This window comes from Cetorhinus maximus, chromosome 3, assembly GCF_964194155.1.
Source record: "Cetorhinus maximus chromosome 3, sCetMax3.hap1.1, whole genome shotgun sequence".
NCBI lineage: Eukaryota > Metazoa > Chordata > Chondrichthyes > Lamniformes > Cetorhinidae > Cetorhinus > Cetorhinus maximus.
This window is the reverse complement of record NC_135881.1, coordinates 4,647,854-4,675,798: the sequence shown is the minus strand read 5'-3', so window position 1 is coordinate 4,675,798 and position 27,945 is coordinate 4,647,854. Positions and strand designations below refer to the sequence as shown.

The 27,945-nt window shown below is 45.1% G+C and overlaps 1 protein-coding gene across 2 annotated transcripts in view; it reads right to left on the bottom strand.

Annotated features, from left to right (window-relative positions):
• Nucleotides 1-25,952, bottom strand: part of LOC144675103 (TBC1 domain family member 20) — an 84,402-nt gene extending 58,450 nt beyond the window's left edge. For both annotated transcript variants that reach the window (XM_078536119.1, XM_078536120.1), the window contains exons 1-4: nt 25,742-25,952; nt 11,432-11,617; nt 8,769-8,849; nt 6,672-6,858 (exon numbers count right to left, since the gene is read on the bottom strand). In XM_078536119.1, coding sequence (XP_078392245.1) covers nt 6,672-6,858; nt 8,769-8,849; nt 11,432-11,617; nt 25,742-25,805 — 518 coding nt within the window. In that variant the 5' untranslated portion in view covers nt 25,806-25,952. The remainder of the gene's footprint in view (nt 1-6,671; nt 6,859-8,768; nt 8,850-11,431; nt 11,618-25,741) is intronic.
• Between the last annotated feature and the right edge of the window lie 1,993 nt (nt 25,953-27,945).

Genomic DNA, 27,945 nt, shown 5'->3' with positions numbered 1-27,945 from the left:
AGCACCTCATCTTCCGACTAGGCACTTTACAGCCTTCCAGGCTGAATATTGGATTCAACAACTTTAGATCTTAAACTCCCCCTCCCTCCATCCCCACCCCGTTTCTCCCCCCCCACCCCCCTTCTTTTCAATAATTTATATAGATTCTTCTTTCCCCACCTATTTCCATTATTTTTAAATCTAAAACTAAAACCTTGTTAGTCTGTCCACCCCACCCCCACTAGAGCTGTACTTTGAATATCCTGTCTTCTATTCTTAATTAGCACTTTTCTTAGACAAATATCACCACCTTCAACACCTCTTTGACCCTTTTGTCTGCGACATCTTTTGATTATCTGCTCCTATCACTGCTTATCTCCACAATCACCACACCCTCAACGTCTCTCTTCCCCCCCCGCCCCCCCACCCCCCCACCCGCCCCCCCGACCTTAAACCAGTTTATATTTCTCCCTTCTCCTAACTATGCTTCAGTTCTGCCGAAGGGCCATGAAGGCTCGAAACGTTAACTGATTTCTTCTCCGCCGATGCTGCCAGACCTGCTGAGTTTTTCCAGGTAATTCTGTTTTTACTTTTAGGTAAATCTGCATTAGAGCAGTGGGATTCATTCAACAGGGAAATAGGGAGAGTACAGGGCCAACATATTCCAGTAAAGATAAACGGTGGGACCAACAAATCCAGGGAACCCTGGATGTCGAGGGATATACAGGATTGGATAAAGAGAAAAAGAGAGGCTTACGGCAGATACTGAGGGCTCAAAACAGGGAAAGCCTGGATGAAATGTATCCCAGGCTGTTGATTAAGGCAAGGGAGGAGATAGCAGGGGCGCTGGCAATAATTTTCAATACCTCTGGCCACAGGAGAGGTGCCAGAGGACTGGAGGACAGCCAATGTGGTACCGTTATTCAAGAAGGGAGGGAGGGATAAACCAGGGAACTACAGGCCAGTCAGTCTAACCTCATTGGCAGGGAAACTATTGGAAGCAATTCTGAGGGACAGAATTAATCTACACTTGAAGAGGCAGGGATTAATCAAGGACAGTCAGCATGGTTTTGTTAAGGAGAGGTCATGTCTGACCACTTTGATTGAATTTTTCCAAGAGGTGACCAGGTGTGTAGATGAGGGCAATGCATTTGACGTAGTCTACTTGGACTTCAGCAAGGCTTTTGATAAGGTCCCGCATGGGAGACTGATAACGAAGTTAACAGCCCATGGGATCCAAGGCAATTTGGCAAATTGGATCCAGAATTGGCTGAGTGGCAGGAAGCAAAGGGTGATGGTCGAGGGGTGTTTTTGTGACTGGATGCCTGTGTCCAGTGGGGTTCCACGGGGATTGGTGTTAGGTCCCTTGCTGTTTGTGGTATATACAAACGATTTAGACTTGAATGTAGGAGTGTTGATCAGTAAGCTCACGAATGACACGAAAATTGGTGGGGTGGTAAATAGTGAGGAGGATAGCCTTAGATTACAGGTGGACATAGACGGGCTGGTCAGATGGGTTGATCAGTGACAAATGGAATTTAATCTGGATAAGTGTGAGGTGATGCACTTGGGCAGGACAAACAAGGCATGGGAATACACTATGAATGGTAGGACCCTGGGAAGTACCGATGATCAGAGGGACATTGGTGTGCGTGTCCACCAGACCCTTAAGGTAGCGGGACAGGTAGATAAGGTGGTTAAGAAGGCATGTGGGATACTTGCCTTTATTCGCCGAGGCATAGAATATAAGAGCAGGGAGGTTATGTTGGAACTGTAAAAAACGCTGGTTAGGCCACAGATAGAGTTTTGCGTGCAGTTCTGCAAACCGCATTATAGGAAGGATGTGATTGCACTAGAGAGAGTGCAAAGGAGATTTACCAGGATGTTGCCTGGGCTGGAGAGTTTTAGTTATGAGGAGAGATTGTTTAGACTGGGGTTATTTTCCCTGGAGCAGAGGATATTGAGGGGGGACATGATTGAGGTATATAAAATTGAGGAGCATAGATAGGGTAGACAGGAAGGAACTTTTCCCCTTGGTGGAGGGATCAATAACCTGGGGACATAGATTTAAGGTAAGGGACAGGAGGTTTAGAGGGGATGTGAGGAAGAATTTTTTCACCCAGAGGATGGTGGGAATCTGGAACTCACTGCCTGAAAGGGTGGTAGAGGCAGAAACCCTCATAACATTTAAGAAGTATTTGGATGTGCACTTACGATGCCGTGGCACACAAGGCTATGGGCCTAGTGCTGGAAAATGGGATTAGAATAGTTAGGTACTTGTTTGACCGGCGCAAACTCGATGGGCCGAAGGGCCTTTTTCTGTGCTGTAGACCTCTACCACAAAGGCTGCCTGACTACTTCCGGTTGTTTCTGTTTTTATATGCATTTCTACTGTTTTACCCGGTTACTCGCTTGTTTTGGTTTCTGAATTTCAGAACACTCCATGATCAAGCGTCCAGCTAAAATACAGCAGAGCATGCGGGTTACAAATAGGGAACTCCTTTTTCAGACAATTTCCACTAGAGGTCCCATCCCTTGCTCCTGTGGGATCTGCCTCTTTGAAAGCAGAGCAACACTAAGATGAATCTTGTTTTGGAAACACCTGCCAAAAATGTTGATCAAACAGCAACAGAGAAAGTAAATACCAGCAATGACAAAACATGTATTTTTATAGTAGCGGAACTTTGATAGCTCTTGGTACAGTAGAAAATAATAGTTTGCAACCATGTGCTAAAAACTAATATATAATTCATTTTTGTACTTTCTCCCTTTTTTCAAATAACCATTGGAGTTTGCTGCCTCAAACATATCTCTTTAAAGATTCCAGACATTCTGTCATCTTTCAAAACAAAGCAGACATATCTGAACCAAACACACAGCATATTCATAGGGAGAACATCGAGGCCTTGTAGAGGGTGCAGTGGAGATTTACTGGAATGATTTCAGGGAGCAGGGACATCAGTTACCTGAAGAGACTAGCAAGGCTGGAAATGTTCTCCTCCAAGCAGGGAAGGTTAAGGGGAGAATTACTAGAAGCGTTCAAAATTATGAAGGGGTTTTGACAGAGTAAATAAGGAGAAACTGTTTTCACTTGCAGCATGGTCAGTGAAAGGGTGTCGCAAGCAGATTCAATAATAATTATTAATCTGGAATAGGATATATACTTGAAAAGGTAAGATCTACAAGGCTACTGGGAAAGAGCAAGGGAGTGGAAACAATTGAAAAGCTCTTTCAAAGAGCTGGCACATGTGCTGTGGGCCAAATAGTTTCCTTCTGTGTTGAATGATTCTGTGATCTCCGTGAATGATGCTTTTCTTTTTATATATACATATAAATAGGCCCTTATACAAAAATACAGAAAAAATAACTTTGCTGGTGTTGGAAGTGGAAAAGCCCATTTCTGTGTGGTAGGAGCACTATGCTGAGCTGATGGCTGAGGAATATTGTCAGGTTAGTGTAGAAGGACATTTACCCCGTTGCTGATCATTCTGTACTTCTTTCCAAAATTTCCTGGATTCTGGAAAGGTTCCATCAGGCTGGAAAGTAGCAAATATAACCCCTCTATTCAAGAAGGGAGGGAGGCAGAAAACTATGGGCCAGTTAGCTTTGCGTCTGTCGTGGGGAATGTGTTCGATTCGATCATCAAAAAGGTTAGAGCTAGGCAGTTAGAAAAGCTCAAGGTAATCGGGAAGAGTCAGTATGGTTTAATGAAAGAGAAATCATGTTTAACCAATTTATTGGAGATCTTTGAAGGAGTAACTTGTGCGGTGGATAGTGGGGAGCCTGGAGACGTACTGTAGACTTGGATTTCCGGAAAGCATTCAATAAGGTGCTACATCAGCAGTCATTGTGGAAAATAAAAGCTCATGGGGTAGGGGGTAACATATTAGCATGGATAGAAGATTGGCTGGCTGGCAGAAAACAGAGAGTATGCATAAATGGGTCTTTGACTGACTGGCAGGATGAGACATGTAGTCTGTACTGGGGCCTCAACTTCTCACAATTTACATCAATGACACCAACAACTTAGATGAGGGGAGTGAAGGTATGGTATCTAATTTGCAGATGACACAAAGATTGGTAGGATAATATGTTATGAAGAAGATATAAGGAATTTGCAGACAGATAGAGATAAGTTGCCCATCTACAAGATACACTGCAGGAACTCACCAAGGCTCTTTTGTCAGCACCTTCCAAACCCACAACCAATACCATCTAGAAGGACAAGGGCAGCAGATAGATGGGAATACCAACACCTGGAAGTTCCCCTCCAAGTCACTCACCATCCTGACTTGGAAATATATCACCGTCCCTTCACTATCACTGGGTCAAAATCCTGGAACTCCCTCCCCTAACAGCACTGTGGGTGTACCTACACCACATGGACTGCAGTGGTTCAAGAAGGCAGCTCACCACCACCTTCTCAAGGACAATTAGGGATGGGCAATAAATGCTGGCCCAGCCAGTGAAGCCTACATCCCGTGAATGAATAAAAAAATTTTTTTTTTAATTTTTTTAAAGTTGAGTGGGCAAAAATATGGCAGATGGAGTATAATGTGGGAAAATGTGAAGTTGTTCACTTTGGCAGGAAGAACGGAAAAGCAGAGAATTGCTTAAATGGAGAATTCCAAGGTGCAGAGGGATCTAGATGTTATCATGCATGAGTCACAAAAAGTTAGTATGCAGGTACAACAAGTAATTAAGAAGGCTAATGGAATGCTACCATTTATTATGAGAGGAATTGAATATAAAAGTAAGGATGTTATGCTTTAGTTATACAGGACACTGGTGAGACAGGATCTCGAATACTGTGGGCAGTTTTTGTCTCCTTATTTAATGAAGGATGTAAATGCGTTGGAGGCGATTCAGAGGAGGTTTACTAGATTGATACCTGGAACGAGCAGTTTGTCTTATGAGGAAAGGCTGACCAGGTTGGGCTTGTTTCCACTGGAGTTTAGAAGAGTGAGGGGGTGACTTGATTGAAGTATGCAAGATCCTGAATGGTGAACAAGGTGAATGTGGAAAGGATGTTTCTTTTTGTGGGTTAGTCCAGAACTAGGAGGCACTGTTTTAAAATTAGGGTCGGCCTTTTAGGACAGAGATGAAGAGAACTTTTTTCTCTCAGAGGGTTGTGCGACTTTGGAATTCTCTGCCTCAGAAGGCGGTGGAGGTGGGGTCATTGAATATTTTTAAGGCAGAGGTAGGTTGTTTCCTTTGCCTAACAAGAATCTAAGGTTATCAGGGGTAGATGAGAATGTGGAAACTCCCTTCCAAACAGCACTGTGGGTGTCCCCACACATGGACTGCAGCGGTTCAAGAAGGCAGCTCACCACCACCTCATCAAGAGCAATTAGGGATGAGCAATAGTGCTGCTCACATGAATGAATTAAAAATACTAGGGCTGACAATCAAGATCCTATTTTAAATGCTGGAGGCAAAGGAATGGTTATCCTTTACAGCATTGTGTTATATTAGCTATTTCCCTGAATCTGGATCTTCCCACTTCAGGTCAAATGGGAAAATCCAGATAGTCTGAGCAAGGAGATAAATTGTTCTTGGTGTGTAGGCGCAAAGGTATGGTCAGGAGTCATGTAGGTAGCCTCATGTGACCTGGCTTATTCCACATTTCTCTTAAAAGTCTGCACCTCTCCCAGGATCATTCTCAGCATGTCACCAAGATCTAAGTCATGTGGAGTTAATGGCATTTGACTGGTGTAGATGGGGTGTGAGGAACCCAGTTTTGGAAAATTTGAAGGATGTTGAATGTCGGACATTTTCCCTCCTGAATTATTTTTTAAAAGTTTGCAAGGTTAATTCAGGGCCGTGAATATGGACCATGGGTCCAAAAAGCCGTGGGTCAATGGATAGATAGATGTGCAGCAGGGAACACCTGGAGAGGGAAGAGGTACTTTGTATATCTAAGTTAACAACTGCTGTGGCCAGGCTAAAGGCTCTTGCTGATTCGAAGTGTTCTCTGAACATTTTATTCTTTGAAACTCTCAGTCAGAGAGTGTGTATGTGCCTTAGAAGCAGACTGGAAGAAGAAGACTCTCTCTCTCTGCCCCACCTTTGCATTACATGCAGACTGGAGTGAGTTACACTTTCAACAGAAACGTCTCATGAGAATAACTCAACCGTTTTTTTTTTAAAGTCTGTAAAGTTGTGATAAGAAAGAGTAATCAAGGGCAGTTTCATCAAAAATCCATCTGAAAGAACTTCCAGATATATTGTGCCCAGAATTCTATTGGATCAACAGCATCGAGGCCTTTCCAAAATGTTATCCTTTTAAAAGAAAAGTTCCCACACTCCAGACTCTGCAGGGGACTGTACTTGTTTTATCCTGTTTTGTGTCTGTGTGAGAGTTCAATTATCTTTTTTTTAAAAAGGGGGGAAAATTGTTACACTTCTAAACTGAAACTTGTATGTTGGCCAGTTTTATAACTTTTAAAACAGTATTTTATATAATAAATCAATTTTTTTGTGTTTGTTGAAAGAAGCTTGGTTAGGGTCTTTTTATGACGGGAATAACAGTGTTAAAGGTAACAATTGGCTAGTTTTGCGGGAGGGTGAGACATTTAAACCAATGTTACGATCTGTGGAGAAGTGGGGCTAGAATTGACTGCGCACTCTCCCATCACGGTCCATAACAGGGGCTCGGTGTGGAACGCTAGTCCCAATTCGTGGCTCTTCACCTGAGATGATGGGAAGATAATATCTCCATGAGTGCAATGGTCATCCTTTCACCGACAACCAGGAGGAAGGTCACGACAATGTCATGATAGCCCTGATAATAGTGAAGCTGTAGGTTCCTTTGCAAGACGTAAAGAATGACATTGATCAGTTGCTCCTGTAGGACTCTACGTTCCTCTGGTCGCATGCCTGGCAATAGAAACATGTGGAAATAAACCAAGAATGAGAAACCAACTGAGACATTTAGTTTCAGTCCAGCTTTCAACAGGACAGTTTCTGTCTACATCGCAAGAAGTACAATCAAATTAGGTCCAGAAATCTTCTCAACTCAGTGACACATCCACATAATTTGAGGAATAATATTCTAAACTTTTCACGGTTATCAGGGAAAAACACGAACCAAACAATTCCCTGTCCCTCCCCCTGTACTGAATTCCCACAGACTAAATACCCTCTCTGTCCCTCCCAATGTACTGAATTCCCACAGACTAAATACCCTCTCTGTCCCTCCCCCTGTACTGAATTCCCACAGACTAAATACCCTCTCTGTCCCTCCCCCTGTACTGAATTCCCACAGACTAAATACCCTCTCTGTCCCTCCCAATGTACTGAATTCCCACAGACTAAATACCCTCTCTGTCCCTCCCCCTGTGCTGAATTCCCACAGACTAAATACCCTCTCTGTCCCTCCCCCTGTGCTGAATTCCCACAGACTAAATACCCTCTCTGTCCCTCCCCCTGTACTGAATTCCCACAGACTAAATACCCTCTCTGTCCCTCCCAATGTACTGAATTCCCACAGACTAAATACCCTCTCTGTCCCTCCCAATGTACTGAATTCCCACAGACTAAATACCCTCTCTGTCCCTCCCCCTGTACTGAATTCCCACAGACTAAATACCCTCTCTGTCCCTCCCCCTGTACTGAATTCCCACAGACTAAATACCCTCTCTGTCCCTCCCCCTGTGCTGAATTCCCACAGACTAAATACCCTCTCTGTCCCTCCCCCTGTGCTGAATTCCCACAGACTAAATACCCTCTCTGTCCCTCCCCCTGTACTGAATTCCCACAGACTAAATACCCTCTCTGTCCCTCCCAATGTACTGAATTCCCACAGACTAAATACCCTCTCTGTCCCTCCCCCTGTGCTGAATTCCCACAGACTAAATACCCTCTCTGTCCCTCCCCCTGTGCTGAATTCCCACAGACTAAATACCCTCTCTGTCCCTCCCCCTGTACTGAATTCCCACAGACTAAATACCCTCTCTGTCCCTCCCAATGTACTGAATTCCCACAGACTAAATACCCTCTCTGTCCCTCCCCCTGTGCTGAATTCCCACAGACTAAATACCCTCTCTGTCCCTCCCCCTGTGCTGAATTCCCACAGACTAAATACCCTCCCTGTCCCTCCCCCTGTACTGAATTCCCACAGACTAAATACCCTCTCTGTCCCTCCCAATGTACTGAATTCCCACAGACTAAATACCCTCTCTGTCCCTCCCAATGTACTGAATTCCCACAGACTAAATACCCTCTCTGTCCCTCCCCCTGTGCTGAATTGCAGTAGGACACCGTTCTTACCTTCCTCATTATACTGAGCTGCAACAAGCTGAACTTTCCCATTTTAGTATTCTATTAGACTGAACCTCCATACCCGTCACTCTCATGTGTATCTCAATTCCAGAACACATTGGGAGTACAGCACTGTGTTTCTACACTCTTGGTTTCTTCTCCCAGGCTATGCATCAGCCATTCATGTATAGATCCAGTAGTATGGTGATTTTGTTACCAGATGACTGGACTAATAATCCAGGGAATATGGGTTCAAATCCTACCATGACCAATCATACCTTGCAGCCTGAATTCAAATTCACAAAGGGTCATCATAGGATACGCAGGTTAAAAGAACTGAAAATAAAAGAGTCAGTACAAGTGACCATGAAGAGGTCAGATTGTTAAAAACAAAACTTTCACTCACCTGCAGTCTTTACCCATTCTGGCCTATATGGGATCCCAGTCTAACAGCTGGCTGACTCCTTACATGCCCAATCTGCCATAGTGGCACTTGAACATATTCTTTAGAATTTTCACGTACTTACCATGAGGAAACCTGCGCAACGACCGTTGTACATCCATGAGCACCTGGTTGTAGTCTTTGTGGCCTTCCCTTATATCCTTGCCTTAAAAGACAAGTATACGTCAGGTTTTAACACAGTATAAAACTGGGATTTTCTTCCCAAGGCATTCAACCAACCACAACCTGATCCCAGCCGTGCAAACAGTGCCACATTACAGGCACAGGAGAGTGCGCACGAGCTGAGACTGAGCTCTCTGGTTGTCCCCAAGCTTCACTCAGGGGAGGAAGATAGTTGTCTCCGCCAGACAACATGGTCCAGGACCAGCACTCGCAGTGTATAGAACTGCCCTACCCACATGTGGCAACACTTTCACACTGAAGCCAAAACTCTAAAACATTTCACTACTTATTCCATGGCCCATGGAGTCTCAGAGTGCCAGTATGCAGTGTCCTCTAGCTCATTAAAAGCTTTCCACAACCAGACAATAATGCTGACCTCTGTGCCATCGTTTATTTTGGCATTTAAGAGTGCAAACTGGTTAAGTGAGCAGGTTAGCAATGCCCAGACTGCATGCAGCTATAGCAAGGACATTAAAGTCATAGAAAGTGGGCAGCATAGATTCTCTAGGATAAGTGCGAGGAAGAGAAGCTATACTCATGGGGCAAGCTCTGAGGCACTGGAACCATTTCCATTGGAGCAGAGAAGACAAAGTGGAGGTTTAATAGAGATTTTTAAAATTATGACGGGATTTGATAAAGTGATTGGGGAAAGACTATATTCTATGGTTCAGGAGTCAGTGATAAGAGGCTATCATTTGTGAAAGGGAAATCAAGTTTAACCAATTTTTTGGAGTTCTTTGAAGGAGTAACTTGCGCCATGGATAAAGGGGAGCCTGTAGACGTGCTGTACTTGGATTTCCAGAAGGTATTTGATAAGGTGCCACGTCAAAGGCTATTGCAGGAAATAAAAGCTCATGGAGTAGGGGGTAACACATTAACATGGAAAGAAGATTGGCTGGCCAGCAGAAAACAGAGAATATGCATAAATGGGTTGTTTTCTAATTGGCAGGATGCAACAAGTGGAGTCCCGCAAGGGTCTGTGCTGGGGCCTCAACTTTTTACAATTTATATCAATGACTTAGATGAGGGGAGCAAAGGCATGGTAGCTAAATTTGCAGATGACACAAAAATAGGTAGGAAAGTATGTTGCGACGAGGACATAAGGAGGCTGCAGACAGATATAGATAGGCTCAGTGAGTGGGCAAGAAATATGGCATAATGTGGGAAAATGTGAAGTTCGTTCATTTTGGCAGGAAGAATAAAAAAGCAAAGAATTACTTAACTGGAGACCGAAAGCATAATTCTGAGGGGCAGAGGGATCTAGGTGTTCTGGTCCATGAGTCACAAAAGGTTAGTATGCAGGTACAGCAAGTAATTAAGAAGGCTAATGGAATGCTATCCTTTATTATGAGAAGAATTGAACATAAAAGTAAGGATGTTATGCTTCAGTTATACAGGGTATTGGTGAGACCACATCTCGAATACTGTGTGCAATTTTGGTTTCCTTATTTAACAAAGGTTGTAAACGCGTTAGAGGCAGTTCAGAGGAGGTTTACTAGATTGATACCTGGAATGAGTGGGTTGTCTAATGAGGAAAGGTTGGACAGACTGGGCTTGTTTCCACTGGAGTTTAGAAGAGTGAGGGGTGATTTGATTGAAGTTTACAAGATCCTGAACGGTTTTGACAAGGTGGATGTGGAAAGGATGTTTCCTCTTGCGGGTGAGTCCAGAACTAGGGGGTCACTGTTTTAAAATAAGGGGTCACCCTTTTAGGACAGAGATAGGAAGAAATATTTTTCTCTCAGAGGGTTGTGCGACTTTGGAACTCTGCCTCAGAAGGCGGTGCAGGCAGGGTCATTGAATATCTTTAAGGCAGAGGCAACATAGATTCTTGTTAGGCAAGGGAATCAAAAGGTATCGGGGTAGATGGGAATGTGGAATTAGAAATACTAACTGATCAGCTATGATCTTATAAAATGGCGGAGCAGGCTCGAGGGGCCGAATGGCCTACTTCTGCTTCTATTTTGTAAGTTCATATTTTAAAATTGTTGCTGTGAATGAGGAGAAGGGAAAGTCTTGTATTCCCTCAAGTGTAGAAAGAGGTCATCTAATTGAAGTATGTTAAAAATTGGTAGGGTAGAGAGAGAGAGAAACTATTTCCTCTGGTGGGGAGAGTCCAGAATAAGGGGGCATAACCCTAAAATGACAGCCAGGGATTTCAGGGATGTTGTCAGTAAGCACTTTTTTCACACAAAGGGTAGTGTAAACCTGGAACCCTCTCCCCCAAGGAGCTGTTGAGGCTGGGGATCAGCTAAAAATATCAAAACTGAACGTGGCAGATATTACTTGGGTAAGGGTTACAGAACTAAGACAGTTAATCAGGGATACAGATCAGCCATGATTTAACTGAATGGTGGAACAGGCTCGAGGGGCTGAATGGCCACCTCCTTCCCATCATGGGCGTCGCTCATCTTGGACAAAAAATATTCACCAAAAAAAGAATACAAATAATTGCACATCAGCAGAAGATGTAAATGGATAGAAGCAAAAGGATTAACTCGCTACAGAGGAAGCTGGTCTGTAAGAGAATAAAGTTGAAAGGAATTTTCCTCACTCCCGCCTTACCTGGTTTCGGAGGTAGGTTGTAAACATTTACATTGAGCAGCTTTGGCCAGACCTTCCTGCGGATCTCATCAGTCAGAAGCCCACCCTCGCTAATGGCAGATCGCCGTAGAGTCTCCACATCCACCGGGTCAACGTTCAATGCCTGGTGAATAGCCACCAGCTTCTTCTTTTTCTTTGATTCTGGTTCTGTCGAGTGAAGAATGTGGTCAATATTCAGTGCAGAATCTGTCACCAGAATCTCAGTAAAGCCACAGCTTTCTGTGTATAAAATGGAGACAGTGCAGGAAAGTGGAGTTGAGGTGGATGATCGGCCATGATCTAACTGAATGGCAAAGAAGGCTTGACAGGCCGAATAGGCTACTCCTGTTTCTATGTTCCTAAATCCTCACTCTTTTAAACTGAGGAAATGAAAGTGTTGATTATTCCAAACTTCAGCTGTATCTGGAGAGAATAATTATAGCTCTTTAATCAGTTGGCAGCACTGTCAGCTCAAGAGTCAGGAGGTTGAGAATTCAATTCCACTCCTTGGACCCGAGTACATAATCTCGGATGACAGCTCAGTGCAACGCTGAGGGAGTGCCAGCCTGTGAGAGATGGCATCTTTCGGATAAAAATGTAAACAGAGGCCCTATCTCTCTTCTCAAACGAATGTAAAAGATCCCATGACGTTATTAGAAAAAGCTTGGGGAGTTTCCCCAGTGTCCTGGGCAATATTTATCCCTCAGCCAACATCAATAATACAGGTTCTCCAGTCATTAACACAAGACCATAAGACGTGGGGCAGAAGTAGGTCATTTGGCCCATCGACTCTGCTCCGCCATTCAATGAGATCATGGCTGATCAGATAATCCTCAACTCCACTTTCCTGCCTTTTCCCCATAACCCTTGATTCCCTTACTGATTAAAAATCTGTCCATCTCAGCCTTGAATATGCTTAACAACCCAGCCTCTACAGCCCTCTGTGGTAAAGAATTCCACAGATTCACTGCCCTCTGAGAGAAGAAATTCCTCCTCATCTCTATTTTAAATGGGCAGCCCCTTACTCTGAGATTACGCCCGCTGGTCCTAGATTCTCCCACAAGGGGAAGCAACCTCTCAGCTTTTACACTCTCAAGCCCCCTAAGAATCTTATATGTTTCAATAAGGTCACCTCTCATTCTTCTAAACCCCAATGAGTACAGGCCCAACCTACTCAACCTCTCCTCATAAGAAAATCCCTCCATACCCGGGATCAACCCAGTAAACCTTCTCTGGACTGCCTCCAATGCCAGTATATCTTTCCTTAGATAAGGGGACCAAAACTGTTCACTGTATTCTAGGTGTGGTCTAACTAGTGTCTCGTATAGTTTTAGTAAGACTTCCCTATATTTATATTCCATTCCTTTTGAAGTAAAGGCCAACATTCCATTTGCCTTACAGTATCTTTGGAGAGAAAACAGAGTTAATGTTTCAAGTCCGTATAATCCACCTTAAACAGTATAAGTTTCATCATATTTTTACTTTTCTTTAGCTCTGAAGAGTCGTACGGACTCGAAACATTAACTCTGTTTCCTCTCCACAGATGCTGTAAGACCTGCTGAGTTTTTCCAGCATTTTCTGTTTTTGTTTCAGATTTCCAGCATCCACAGTATTTTGCTTTTATTCCATTTGCCTTCCCTATTTACCTGTTAAACTTGTCTGTTAGCTTTTTGTGATTCATGCACAAGGACTCCCAAATCCCTGTGCTGCAGCCTTCTTCCGTTCTATCTCCATTTAAATAATATTCAGCTCCTCTTCCTGCCAAAGTGCATAACCTCACGTTTTCCCACACTATATTCCATCTGCCACTTTTTTGCCCACTCACTTAACCTGTCTGTATCCCTCTGTAGACTCCTGGTGTCGTCCTCACCACTTGCCTTCCCACCTATTTTTGTATCATCCGCAAACTTGGCGATAGTACATTCGCTTCCCTCATCCAAGTCATTAGTGTATATTGTAAATAATTGAGGACCCAGACCTCAGTGTGAGAGAATTGGCTTCCCTACATTACATCAATTACTACGGTTGAAATGAAAGTACTTTGGTGGTTCTGAAGCATTTTAGGAAGTCCCGAGGTTGTGAAAGGCAGCCTATAAATACAAGGCTCCTTTTTTTTAGAACTGGTGTCCATGTACACAAATCACAAAAAGTGAGCGTGCAGCTGCTGCAAGTAATTAAAAAGGCAATTGGAAGCTTGGCCCTTATTGTAAGGGGGAATGGAGTACAGGTACAGTGTCTCAAAACCAGCAACACCGGGACTGAGTCCACACCAGATTTGAGATCTTGCTGGTTTTCGAGTCGGGCGGTTCAGGCTGGGCCGGGTCAAGGGATGCTCAGACCACTTGGAGCATGGGAAAAGACAGGCGCGCGAAGACGACAGCTCGACAGCACGCCACAGCATCAATGCAGCGCCTAGCCCAACAAGCCAGGAAATAACTTTACTCATCTAACAATAATAAAAACTCATGCACGGCAGCTTAAAAAAATGTCTGGTTGTTGGACATCACCGGTTTTTGGATAGTTGGATTTGAGACACTATCTATACAAAAGTAGGGAAGTCTTGCTACAACTGTACAGGGTATTGGTCAGACCACACCTAGAGTACTGTGTACAGTTTTGGCCACCTTACTTAAAGGAGGGATATCCTTCCATTGGACATAGGAACCAGCTTAGTGAACTTTCACTGAACCGGGGTGAAGGGGTTTATCTTAAGAGGAAACATTGAGCAAGTTGGACCTATATTCTTTCGGCATTTAGAAGAATAAACTGGGAAGGTTTGACAGGGTAGATGCTAAGAGGATGTTTCCCCTTCTGGAGGAATCTAGAAATAGGGGACATAGCTTAAAGATGAGGAGGAATTTCTTGTCTCAGAGTGTGTCAGAATGGGTGGTTTTTTTTAAATATTTTGGGGAATATTGGGTTATTCTGTAGAGAAGACTGGGTGCCTGTGTGTGTGTGTGTGTGTGTGTGTGTGTGTGTGTGTGCGCGCGCACAAGAGTTTGATAGGAGTCAGGTTGCCTGGGGGGCTTTGGAAACATGAAAAGGATAGAGGTGTTAAGTTTGAGATACAAGCAAACAGGTTAGATCTAACATTTGCATGTTTAGATAAATTGAGAGTTTGTTTGAATATCAGAGGATAGTCAAAGGTGTCAAGAAACATGTTTCCAGCTTGCAGGAATTCATAGCTAAACAGGTAGTGGGGCAATGATATTTTATTGACCCAAATGCAAAGACAAGGTGGAAACATGAAAGATCTAATGTTTGGAAGGGTTTGAGTTTCAAAGGTGTGTGAGAACAATGGGACCAAGATGAAAGAGAAAGAAGGTATATTAGAGTTTCTGTGGAGAGCTGGTTTTAGCTGTTGAGCTGTTAAGATAGTGCTGGGCTGGAAGAGGAATGCAGAATGAATCACCTATCCAGCCAAGCAAGAAAAGTCTTGGGCTGCAGCAAGCCCAGGTCTATTCTGAAGTGAATTCCAACACAAAGTGGAAGGGGGTAAATGTCATATGGTGCACCTTTACTGAAGTTACGGCAGTTTGCTTTGTGTAATATTACAAGATCTCATATTTAAATATCTATAAGGGAGTGTTCCCTGGAAAGTGGTTACTTGTGGGTTTGACCAAGTAGAGTGTTTTTGGGGGAATGCTTTGTAAGACTAACTGCAATTGTGTAACTGTAATCTTGTGTGCTTAAGTTTTCTTTTATTTTTAATTTTTAAAATCTTCAGAAGCTATGTTTCTATGTTACTAGACCTCTCACTACTATGATTGGTACTTATCCTTCTCATTATCAGAATACAAACAAGGGTTGTGGTCCGTAAGCCAAGGCTCCCTCTGGGATTTGGTTTGCGCAGCAATTAACACCGGCTGTGGTCACAACAGTGGGTCTTTAATCTTTGCAATGGTCTACCTCAGACAGCAGTGGAGGCTGGGTCATTGAATATTGTGATTTTGAACAAGCACAAATAAGCTTCACTAAACAAGTTCAGAAAGATAAAACAATTTACAAGATCTCTCTTATACTCTAAAATTCAGAGTTAATATGAGGTACATGTAAATTAACAAGCCAGCTGTGGCCAAACACACCACATTGCACAATAAATGACAGATGCGGCCGAGACGAGTCCTTCGATCTCTCAACAACCCACCCAGACATCGTAACACGCTGAGTCAACCAATCTCACTGAAACTCTCTTGCGAGGGATTCCAGTCTTTGCCTTCGGAGATTTTGCCGTGGAATTCTCTCCAGAAGTCGCACAAACCCGGGTGGCTTCAACAAAGGCCCAACTTGCAGGGTTTCAATCTCGTCTCCTGAGATTCCGATCCCCTGGATTTCCGAACGTACACTCGGACATCAACTCACAAGCACAATTTCAGCTCTCTGCCCTACCGAAAAGAACACCCAAACTCCAAAGGGGCACCTTCCAGATTACAAATTGTGTGTTAAGCAGTTCTTGGAGGTTGTTTGTAAAAAGAAGTTTTGTTTTATAATAGATCAATCATTCAGAGTTTATTGAAAGAAGCCCGGTTAAAATCTCTTATTCTGGGTCTAACAGCAGCGAAGGTTAATCACTGAATTTTAACGGCACAGAAGGAAGCCATTCGGCCCATCGTGTCTGCACCAGCTCTCCAAACGAGCATCATAACTTTGTGTCATTCCTCTTACCTTTTCCCAATATCCCTGCACATTGTTTCTATTCAAATAATCATCTAATGCCCTCCTGAATGCCTCGATTGAACCTGCCTCCACCACACTTCCAGGCAGCGCATTCCAGACCTGAACCACTCGCTGTGTGAAAAAGTTTTTTCTCACGTCACATTTGCTTCTTTTGCAAATCACTTTAAATCTGTGCCCTCTCATTCTTGATCCTTTTATGAGCGGGAACAGCTTCTCCCTATCTACTCTGTCCAGCCCCCTCAAGATTTTGAACATCTTTACCGAATCTCCTCTTAGCCTTCTCTCCAGAGAACAGTCCCAACTTCTCCAATCTATCTTCTTAACTGAAGTCTCTCATCCCTGGAACCATTCCTGTAAATCTCTTCAGCACTCTCTCCAAAGTATTCACATCCTGCCTATAGTGTGGTGCCAAGAACTGTACACAATACTTCAGCTGAGGTCTAACGAGTGTCTCGTATAAATTCAGCATAACCTCCCTGCTCTTTTACTCTGTGCTCCTATTAATAAAACCCGGGATACTTTATGCTTTATTAACTGCTCCCTCCACCTGTCCTGTCACCTTCAATGACCTATGCACAAATACACCCAGGTCTTTCTGTTCCTGCAGGCCCTCCAAAATTTCACCCCTTATTTTATAATGACTGTCCATGTTCTTCCTTCCAAAATGCATCACCTCACACTTCTCCATACTGAACTTCATCTGCCGCCCATCTGCCCACCCCATCAACTTGTCTATGTCCATCTGAAGTTCTACACTGTCCTCCTCACAGTTTACAACACTCCCATGCTTCCTTTCAAACGCAAACTTTGAAATTGTCCCCTACACACCAAGATCTAGATTAATATATGTCAGGAAAAACAAGGGTCCCAATGCCGACCTCTAGGGAACTCCACTACAAACCTTCCTTCAGCCTGAAAAATATCCATTGACCATTACCCTCTGCCTCCTATTTTTCAGCCAATTTTGTATCCACATTGCTACTGTCCCTTTTATTCCATGAACAACAACTTTTCTCACAAGTCCGTTGTATGGCACTGTATGAAATACCTTTTGAAAGTCCATGTACATCACATCAACAGCATTACCCTCATTGACCTTTTCTGTTACCTCTTCAAAAAACTCCAGCAAGTTAGTTAAACATGATTTCCCCTTTAGAAATCCAAACTGGCTCTTCCTTATCAACCCATATTTTTCCAATGTGACGACTAATTCTATCCCAAACAATTGGCCATTTTGGTGAGTAAATAAAACGTTTAATGATGCGACCTGTGGAGTAGTGGGGCTACAGAAGCTGTGCACTCTTCCCATCCTAGTCGTAACAATATACACTGACATTGCTGCACCGGCTGTGAATATACAGTGACATTGCTGCACCGGGTGTGAATGTACACCGACACTGCTGCACCGGGTGTGAATGTACACCGACATTGCTGCACCGACTGTGAATGTACAGTGACACTGCTGCACCGACTGTGAATGTACAGTGACATTGCTGCACCGGCTGTGAATGTACAGTGACACTGCTGCACCGACTCTGAATGTACAGTGACATTACTGCATCGGCTGTGAATGTACACCGACACTGCTGCACCGGCTGTGAATGGACAGTGACATTGCTGCACCGGCTGTGAATGGACAGTGACATTGCTGCACCGGCTGTGAATGTACAGTGACATTGCTGCACCGGCTGTGAATGTACAGTGATATTGCTGCACCGGCTGTGAATGTACAGTGACATTGCTGCACCGGCTGTGAATATACAGTGACATTGCTGCACCGGCTGTGAATGTACAGTGACACTGCTGCACCGACTGTGAATGTACAGTGACACTGCTGCACCGGCCGTGAATGTACAGTGACATTGCTGCACCGGCTGTGAATGTACAGTGACACTGCTGCACCAGCTGTGAATGGACAGTGACACTGCTACACCAGCTGTGAATGTACAGTGACACTGCTGCACCGGCTTTGAATGTACAGTGACACTGCTGCACCGGCTATGAATGGACAGTGACACTGCTGCACCGGCTGTGAATGTACAGTGACACTGCTGCACCGGCTGTGAATGGACAGTGACATTGCTGCACCGGCTGTGAATATACACCGACATTGCTGCACCGGCTGTGAATATACAGTGACATTGCTGCACCGGCTGTGAATATACAGTGACATTGCTGCACCGGCTGTGAATATACAGTGACATTGCTGCACTGGCTGTGAATATACAGTGACATTGCTGCACCGACTGTGAATGTACAGTGACACTGCTGCACCGACTGTGAATGTACAGTGACACTGCTGCACCGGCTGTGAATGTACAGTGACACTGCTGCACCGGCTGTGAATGTACAGTGACACTGCTGCACCGGCTGTGAATGTACAGTGACACTGCTGCACCGGCTGTGAATGGACAGTGACATTGCTGCACCGGCTGTGAATATACACCGACATTGCTGCACCGGCTGTGAATATACAGTGACATTGCTGCACCGGCTGTGAATATACAGTGACATTGCTGCACCGGCTGTGAATATACAGTGACATTGCTGCACCGACTGTGAATGTACACTAACATTGCTGCACCGGCTGTGAATGTACAGTGACATTGCTGCACCGGCTGTGAATGTACAGTGACATTGCTGCATCGGCTGTGAATATACAGTGACATTGCTGCACCGGCTGTGAATGGACAGTGACATTGCTGCACCGGCTGTGAATGTACACTGACATTGCTGCACCGGCTGTGAATGTACAGTGACATTGCTGCACTGGCTGTGAATGTACAGTGACATTACTGCACCGGCTGTGAATGTACAGTGACATTGCTGCACCGGCTGTGAATGTACAGTGACATTACTGCACCGGCTGTGAATGTACAGTGACATTGCCATACTGGCTGTGAATGTACAGTGACATTACTGCACCGGCTGTGAATGTACAGTGACATTGCCGTACTGGCTGTGAATACAAACTGACGTTGCCGTACTGGCTGTGAATACACACTGACGTTGCCGTACTGGCTGTGAATACACACTGACGTTGCCGTACTGGCTGTGAATACACACTGATGTTGCCGTACAGGCTGTGAATATACAGTGACATTGCCGTTCTGGCTGTGAATACACACTGACGTTGCCGTACTGGCTGTGAATACAAACTGACGTTGCCGTACTGGCTGTGAATACACACTGACGTTGCCGTACTGGCTGTGAATACACACTGACGTTGCCGTACTGGCTGTGAATACACACTGACGTTGCCGTACAGGCTGTGAATATACAGTGACATTGCCGTTCTGGCTGTGAATACACACTGACGTTGCCGTACTGGCTGTGAATACAAACTGACGTTGCCGTACTGGCTGTGAATACACACTGATGTTGCCGTACTGGCTGTGAATACACACTGACATTGCCGTACTGGCTGTGAATATACACTGACGTTGCCATATCGGCTTGAATACACACTGACATTGCCGTACTGGCTGTGAATATATATTGACGTTGCCGTACTGGCTGTGAATACACTCTGACATTGCCGTACAGGCAGTGAATATACAGTGACATTGCCGTACAGGCAGTGAATATACAGTGACATTGCCGTACAGGCAGTAAGTATACACTGACATTATGGTGCCAACTGTGAGGAGGTAACAGAGAAGGAAACAATGTTGATGGGGGTGTATATGGATTTTCAAAAGGCATTTGATACAGTGCCACACAACAGACTTGTGAGCAAAATTCTAGCTCATGGAATAAAAGGGAAAGTTGGCACTTGGATAAGAAATTGGCTGAGTGACAGGAAACTGAGAGTAGTGATGAATAATTGTTTTTCAGATTGGAGGAAGGTTTGTAGTGGAGTTCCTCAGGGATCAGTGTTGGGAGCCTTGTTGTTCCTGATATATATATTAATGACCTAGACTGCATGCGCAGGGCATGATTTTAAGATTTGCAGATGATACGAAGATTGGAAATGTCATCAGCTGTGATGGGATAGTCTTGAACTTCAAAAGGACATAGACATGGTGGTGGATTGGGCAGACAAATGGCAGATGAAGTTCAATGCAGAGAAGTGTGAGGTGATTCATTTTGGCAGGAAAGATATGGTGAGACAGAATGAAATAAAGGGAGAGACTCTAAAGGAGGTGCAGGAACAGAGGGACCTCGGTACATAGGTCATTGAAGATGGCAGGGCATGTTGAGAGAGCAGTTAATAAAACATATAGTATCTTAGGCTTTATTGATAGGGACATTGAGTACAAGAGTGAAGAGGTCATGTTGAACTTATACAAGACACTAGTTAGGCCTCATCCGGAGTACTGCGTCCAGTTCTGAGCGCCATACTTGAGGAAGGACGTGAAGGCATTGGAGAGAGAGTACAGAGGAGATTCACAAGAATGATTCCCAGGATGAAGAACTGTAGCGATGAGGATAGATTGGAAAGGTTGGGACTGTTTTCCTCGGAGAAAAGAAGGCTGAGAGGAGACTTGATAGAGGTATTCAAGATCCTGAGGGGTATGGACAAGGTAAATAGTGAGAAACTGTTCCCACTCAAGAGAACATCAAGAACTAGAGAGTACAGATTCAAAATAATCGGCATGAGGAGTAAATGTGATGTGAGGAAAAATTTTTTCACCCAGAGGGTGGTTGGAGTCTGGAACAAACTTCCTGAAAGGGTGGTGGAGGCAGGTTCAATCGAGGTATTCAAAAGGGAATTAGATTGCTACCTGAAAAGAGAGATGTGCAAGGTTTCAAGAATAAGGCAGGGGAGTGGGACTAGGTGGAATGCTCTTTCAGAGAGCCAGTGCAGACTCGATTAGCCAAATAGCCTCCTTCTGCACTCTAAACGTACTGTGAATATACACTGACGTTGCCATAGTGGCTGCGAATCTGCACTGACGGCCCCTGGGGCTACGCACTGACGTCGGCTGGGAATATCCCGACATTGTACGTGAATGCACTGACATTGCCTGTGAATATACTGACATTGCCTGCGAATATACTGACATGGCCTGTGAATGTGCACCGACATTGCCTGTGAATGTGCACCGACATTGCCTGTGAATGTGCACCGACATTGCCTGTGAATGAGCACCGACATTGCCTGTGAACGTACACTGACATTGCCTGTGAACGTACACTGACATTGCCTGTGAATACACACTGACATTGCCTGTGAATACACACTGACATTGCCTGTGAATACACACTGACATTGCCTGTGAATATACACTGACATTGCCTGTGAATATACACTGACATTGCCCGTGAATGTACCGACATTGCCCGTGAATGTACCGACCTTGCCCGTGAATGTACCGACCTTGCCCGTGAATGTACCGACGTTGCCTGTGAATGTACACTGACGTTGCCTGTGAATATACACTGACGTTGCCTGCGAATGTACACTGACGTTGCCTGCGAATATACACTGACGTTGCCTGCGAATATACACTGACGTTGCCTGCGAATATACACTGACGTTGCCTGCGAATATACACTGACATTGCCTGCGAATATACACGGACATAGCCTGCGAATATACACGGACATAGCCTGTGATTACACACTGACATTGCCTGTGATTACACACTGACATTGCCTGTGAACGTACAGACATTGCCTGTGAACGTACAATGACATTGCCTGTGAACGTACACTGACATTGCCTGTGAACGTACACTGACATTGCCTGTGAATACACACTGACATTGCCTGTGAACGTACCCTGACATTGCCTGTGAATGTACACTGACATTGCCTGTGAACGTACACTGACATTGCCTGTGAACATACACTGACATTGTCTGTGAACGTACACTGACATTGCCTGTGAACGTACATTGACATTGCCTGTGAATACACACTGACATTGCCTGTGAATACACACTGACATTGCCTGTGAATATACACTGACATTGCCTGTGAATATACACTGACATTGCCCGTGAATGTACCGACATTGCCCGTGAATGTACCGACCTTGCCCGTGAATGTACCGACGTTGCCCGTGAATGTACCGACGTTGCCTGTGAATATACACTGACGTTGCCTGTGAATATACACTGACGTTGCCTGTGAATGTACACTGACGTTGCCTGCGAATATACACTGACGTTGCCTGCGAATATACACTGACGTTGCCTGCGAATATACACTGACGTTGCCTGCGAATATACACGGACATAGCCTGCGAATATACACGGACATAGCCTATGATTACACACTGACATTGCCTGTGATTACACACTGACATTGCCTGTGAACGTACAGACATTGCCTGTGAACGTACAATGACATTGCCTGTGAACGTACACTGACATTGCCTGTGAACGTACACTGACATTGCCTGTGAACGTACACTGACATTGCCTGTGAACGTACACTGACATTGCCTGTGAATATACACTGACATTGCCTGTGTATGTACACTGACATTGCCTGTGAACGTACACTGACATTGCCTGTGAACGTACACTGACATTGCCTGTGAACGTACATTGACATTGCCTGTGAATGTACACTGACCTGGCCTGTGAATGTACACTGACATTGCCTGTGAATGTACACTGACATTGCCTGTGAATGTACACTGACATTGCCTGTGAATATACACTGACATTGCCTGTGAATATACACTGACATTGCCTGTGAATATACACTGACATTGCCTGTGAATAGGCTGACATTGCCTGTGAATATACACTGACATTGCCTGTGAATAGACTGACATTGCCTGTGAATATACACTGACATTGCCTGTGAATACACTGACATTGCCTGTGAATACACTGACATTGCCTGTGAATATACACTGACATTGCCTGTGAATACACTGACATTGCCTGTGAATATACACTGACATTGCCTGTGAACGTACACTGACATTGCCTGTGAACGTACACTGACATTGCCTGTGAACGTACACTGACATTGCCTGTGAACGTACACTGACATTGCCTGTGAACGTACACTGACATTGCCTGTGAACGTACACTGACATTGCCTGTGAACGTACACTGACATTGCCTGTGAACGTACACTGACATTGCCTGTGAACGTACATTGACATTGCCTGTGAACGTACATTGACATTGCCTGTGAACGTACACTGACATTGCCTGTGAACGTACACTGACATTGCCTGTGAATGTACACTGACATTGCCTGTGAATGTACACTGACATTGCCTGTGAATGTACACTGACATTGCCTGTGAATGTACACTGACATTGCCTGTGAATGTACATTGACATTGCCTGTGAATGTACACTGACATTGCCTGTGAATGTACACTGACATTGCCTGTGTATGTACACTGACATTGCCTGTGAACGTACACTGACATTGCCTGTGAACGTACACTGACATTGCCTGTGAACGTACATTGACATTGCCTGTGAATGTACACTGACCTGGCCTGTGAATGTACACTGACATTGCCTGTGAATGTACACTGACATTGCCTGTGAATGTACACTGACATTGCCTGTGAATATACACTGACATTGCCTGTGAATATACACTGACATTGCCTGTGAACATACACTGACATTGCCTGTGAATATACACTGACATTGCCTGTGAATAGGCTGACATTGCCTGTGAATATACGCTGACATTGCCTGTGAATATACACTGACATTGCCTGTGAATATACACTGACATTGCCTGTGAATACACTGACATTGCCTGTGAATAGACTGACATTGCCTGTGAATATACACTGACATTGCCTGTGAATACACTGACATTGCCTGTGAATATACACTGACATTGCCTGTGAATGTACTGACATTGCCTGTGAATATACACTGACATTGCCTGTCAATATACACTGACAGTGCCTGTGAATATACACTGACATTGCCTGTGAATACACTGACATTGCCTGTGAATATACACTGACATTGCCTGTGAATACACTGACATTGCCTGTGAATATACACTGACATTGCCTGTGAATATACACTGACATTGCCTGTGAATATACACTGACATTGCCTGTGAATGTACACTGACATTGCCTGTGAATGTACACTGACATTGCCTGTGAAGTGAGGAAAAATTTTTTCACCCAGAGGGTGGTTGGAGTCTGGAACAAACTTCCTGAAAGGGTGGTGGAGGCAGGTTCAATCGAGGTATTCAAAAGGGAATTAGATTGCTACCTGAAAAGAGAGATGTGCAAGGTTTCAAGAATAAGGCAGGGGAGTGGGACTAGGTGGAATGCTCTTTCAGAGAGCCAGTGCAGACTCGATTAGCCAAATAGCCTCCTTCTGCACTCTAAACGTACTGTGAATATACACTGACGTTGCCATAGTGGCTGCGAATCTGCACTGACGGCCCCTGGGGCTACGCACTGACGTCGGCTGGGAATATCCCGACATTGTACGTGAATGCATTGACATTGCCTGTGAATAGACTGACATTGCCTGCGAATATACTGACATTGCCTGCGAATATACTGACATTGCCTGCGAATATACTGACATTGCCTGTGAATGTGCACCGACATTGCCTGTGAATGTGCATGCATTGCCTCTGAATATACCGACATTGCCGGTGAATATACCGACATTGGCGGTGAATATACCGACATTGCCGGTGAATATACTGTTGAAGGGTCATTCGGATTTGAAACGTTAACTGTGCTCCTCTCTACAGATGCTGCCAGACCTGCTGAGTTTTTCCAGGTATTTTTGTTTTTGCCGGTGAATATACTGACATTGCCTGTGAATCTACTGACATTGCCTGTGAATGTGCACTGACATTGCCTGTGAATGTACTGACATTGCCTGTGAATGTACTGACATTGCCTGTGAATATACACTGACATTGCCTGTGAATGTACTGACATTGCCTGTGAATATACACTGACATTGCCTGTGATTATACACTGACATTGCCTGTGAATGTACTGACATTGCCTGTGAATGTACACTGACATTGCCTGTGAATGTACACTGACATTGCCTGTGAATGTACACTGACATTGCCTGTGAACGTACACTGTCATTGCCTGTGAATACACACTGACATTGCCTGTGAATATACACTGATATTGCCTGTGAATACACACTAACATTGCCTGTGAATGTACACTGACATTGCCTGTGAATTTACAGACATTGCCTGTGAACGTACACTGACATTGCCTGTGAACGTACACTGACATTGCCTGTGAATGTACACTGACATTGCCTGTGAATGTACACTGACATTGCCTGTGAATACACTGACATTGCCTGTGAATATACACTGACATTGCCTGTGAATATACACTGACATTGCCTGTGAATAGACTGACATTGCCTGTGAATATACACTGACATTGCCTGTGAATGTACACTGACATTGCCTGTGAATAGACTGACATTGCCTGTGAATGTACACTGACATTGCCTGTGAATATACACTGACATTGCCTGTGAATATACACTGACATTGCCTGTGAATAGACTGACATTGCCTGTGAATATACACTGACATTGCCTGTGAATATACACTGACATTGCCTGTGAATAGACTGACATTGCCTGTGAATGTCCTGACATGATTGCGCCTGCTCAGTGCTACTGGTCACGTGAGCAGCCCCGCCGTGTCACGTGCTCCTACCTGCCGCTCTCCCGCAGGTAACGGTCCCCTGGCCTTTCACACTCGGCCTCCTGCCCTTCTTCATTTGGCGAATCTTGTTTCCTTCACCTGCTTCTGTTTAAAAAAAAAGGAACCCGGATCGCAGCGGCTGCCGGAACCGCCATCTCTCCCCCGCTGCCCTCAGCAGCCGGCCCGGCCCGGCCTCCGCCGCAGCGCGCTCCCCGACTGCCCCGCCCCCTACCCGGGTCCCGCTGTCGGATTGGCGGAGCTTGGCCAATCCCTGGCGAGCTTCCTCAGTGGGGGGGCGTATCGGTCACCCAGCCTGCTGATTGGTCGAAGCGCCCGTCAATCATCCCGCGGGGGCTGCGTGACGCAGCGTGACGCTGCGCGTTCCCCGTATTTGTAGTTCCCCGCCTCCCTACGGGGTGATGTTGGGCTCATTTTATGCGCAATCATCCCCCTGGTCATCCCAGTGAGTCCAATGGTCATTCCTGAGGCTCAGACCCAATGTTGTACGGATGGGGGTTTGAATCCCAGGACAGCAGCTGGTGGAATTTGAATTCGGTTTTTGTTTTATTCCTTCATGCGATGTGGGCTAGGCCAGCAATCATTGCCCAACCCTAATTGCCCTTGTTTGGGGGGCAGTTAAGAGTCAACCACATGGCTGTGGTTCAGAAATCTGCCATCCTTACCTGTCCTGGTCTCTGTCTGACTCACGTTACTCTTCACTGCTGTCTGAAATGGCCTAGTAAGCCATTCTGTTCAAGGGTAATGAAAGGTGTGCAGCCAATGCTGACCTTGCCATGCCTATAATCTCATGAAAGAGTAAATAAATACTATCGAAATTAATATTGTTAGGGTGCCCTTCATTGCTCAGTTGGCAATGGTGACACTGGATAATTTTGCCTAGTTGTCATTGCGACAATCCTGGAAACTGGCAGCAGGTCAAGATCACCATGAAGCCGACTGGGAGGAGGAGGTCAGCATCACTGCGAAGCAGACCAAGAGGATGCGAAGGAGATCAGGATCACTGTGAAGCAACCCGGGAGCAGTGTGAAGCAGGTCAGGATTACTGTGAAGCAGACCAGGTGGAGTCTGAAGCAGGCCAGAATTAATGTGAAGCAGGTCAGGATCACTGTGAAGCAGACAAGGAAGAGTGTGAAGCAGGGTCAGGATTAATGTGAAGCAGACTGGGAGGAGTGTGAAGCAGGTCAGGATCACTATGAAGCAGACCAGGAGGAGTGTGAAGCAGGTCAGGATTAATGTGAAACAGACCAGGAGGAGTGTGAAGCAGATCAAGATCACCTTGAAGCAGACTGGGAGGAGTGTGAAGCAGGTCAGGATCACTATGAAGCAGACAGGGAGGAGTGTGAAGCAGGTCAGGATTAACGTGAAGCAGACATGGAAGAGTGTGAAGCAGACCGGGAGGAGTGTAAAGCAGGTCAGGATCACTATGGAGCAGACCAGGAGGAGTGTGAAGCAGACCAGGATTAATGTGAAGCAGACCAGGAGGAGTGTGAAGCAGGGTCAGGATTAGTGTGAAGCAGGGTCAGGATTAGTGTGAATCAGGTCAGGATTAATGTGAAGCAGACAAGGAAGAGTGTGAAGCAGGGTCAGGATTAATGTGAAGCAGACCAGGAGGAGTGTGAAGCAGGTCAGGATTATGTGAAGCAGACCAGGAGGAGTGTGAAGCAGATCAAGATCACTTTGAAGCAGACCGGGAGGAGTGTGAAGCAGGTCAGGATCACTATGAAGCAGACAGGGAGGAGTGTGAAGCAGACCGGGAGGAGTGTAAAGCAGGTCAGGATCACTATGGAGCAGACCAGGAGGAGTGTGAAGCAGACCAGGATTAATGTGAAGCAGACCAGGAGGAGTGTGAAGCAGGGTCAGGATTAGTGTGAAGCAGGGTCAGGATTAGTGTGAATCAGGTCAGGATTAATGTGAAGCAGACAAGGAAGAGTGTGAAGCAGGGTCAGGATTAATGTGAAGCAGACCAGGAGGAGTGTGAAGCAGGTCATGATTATGTGAAGCAGACCAGGAGGAGTGTGAAGCAGATCAAGATCACCTTGAAGCAGACCGGGAGGAGTGTGAAGCAGGTCAGGATCACTATGAAGCAGACAGGGAGGAGTGTGAAGCAGGTCAAGATTAACGTGAAGCAGACATGGAAGAGTGTGAAGCAGACCGGGAGGAGTGTAAAGCAGGTCAGGATCACTATGGAGCAGACC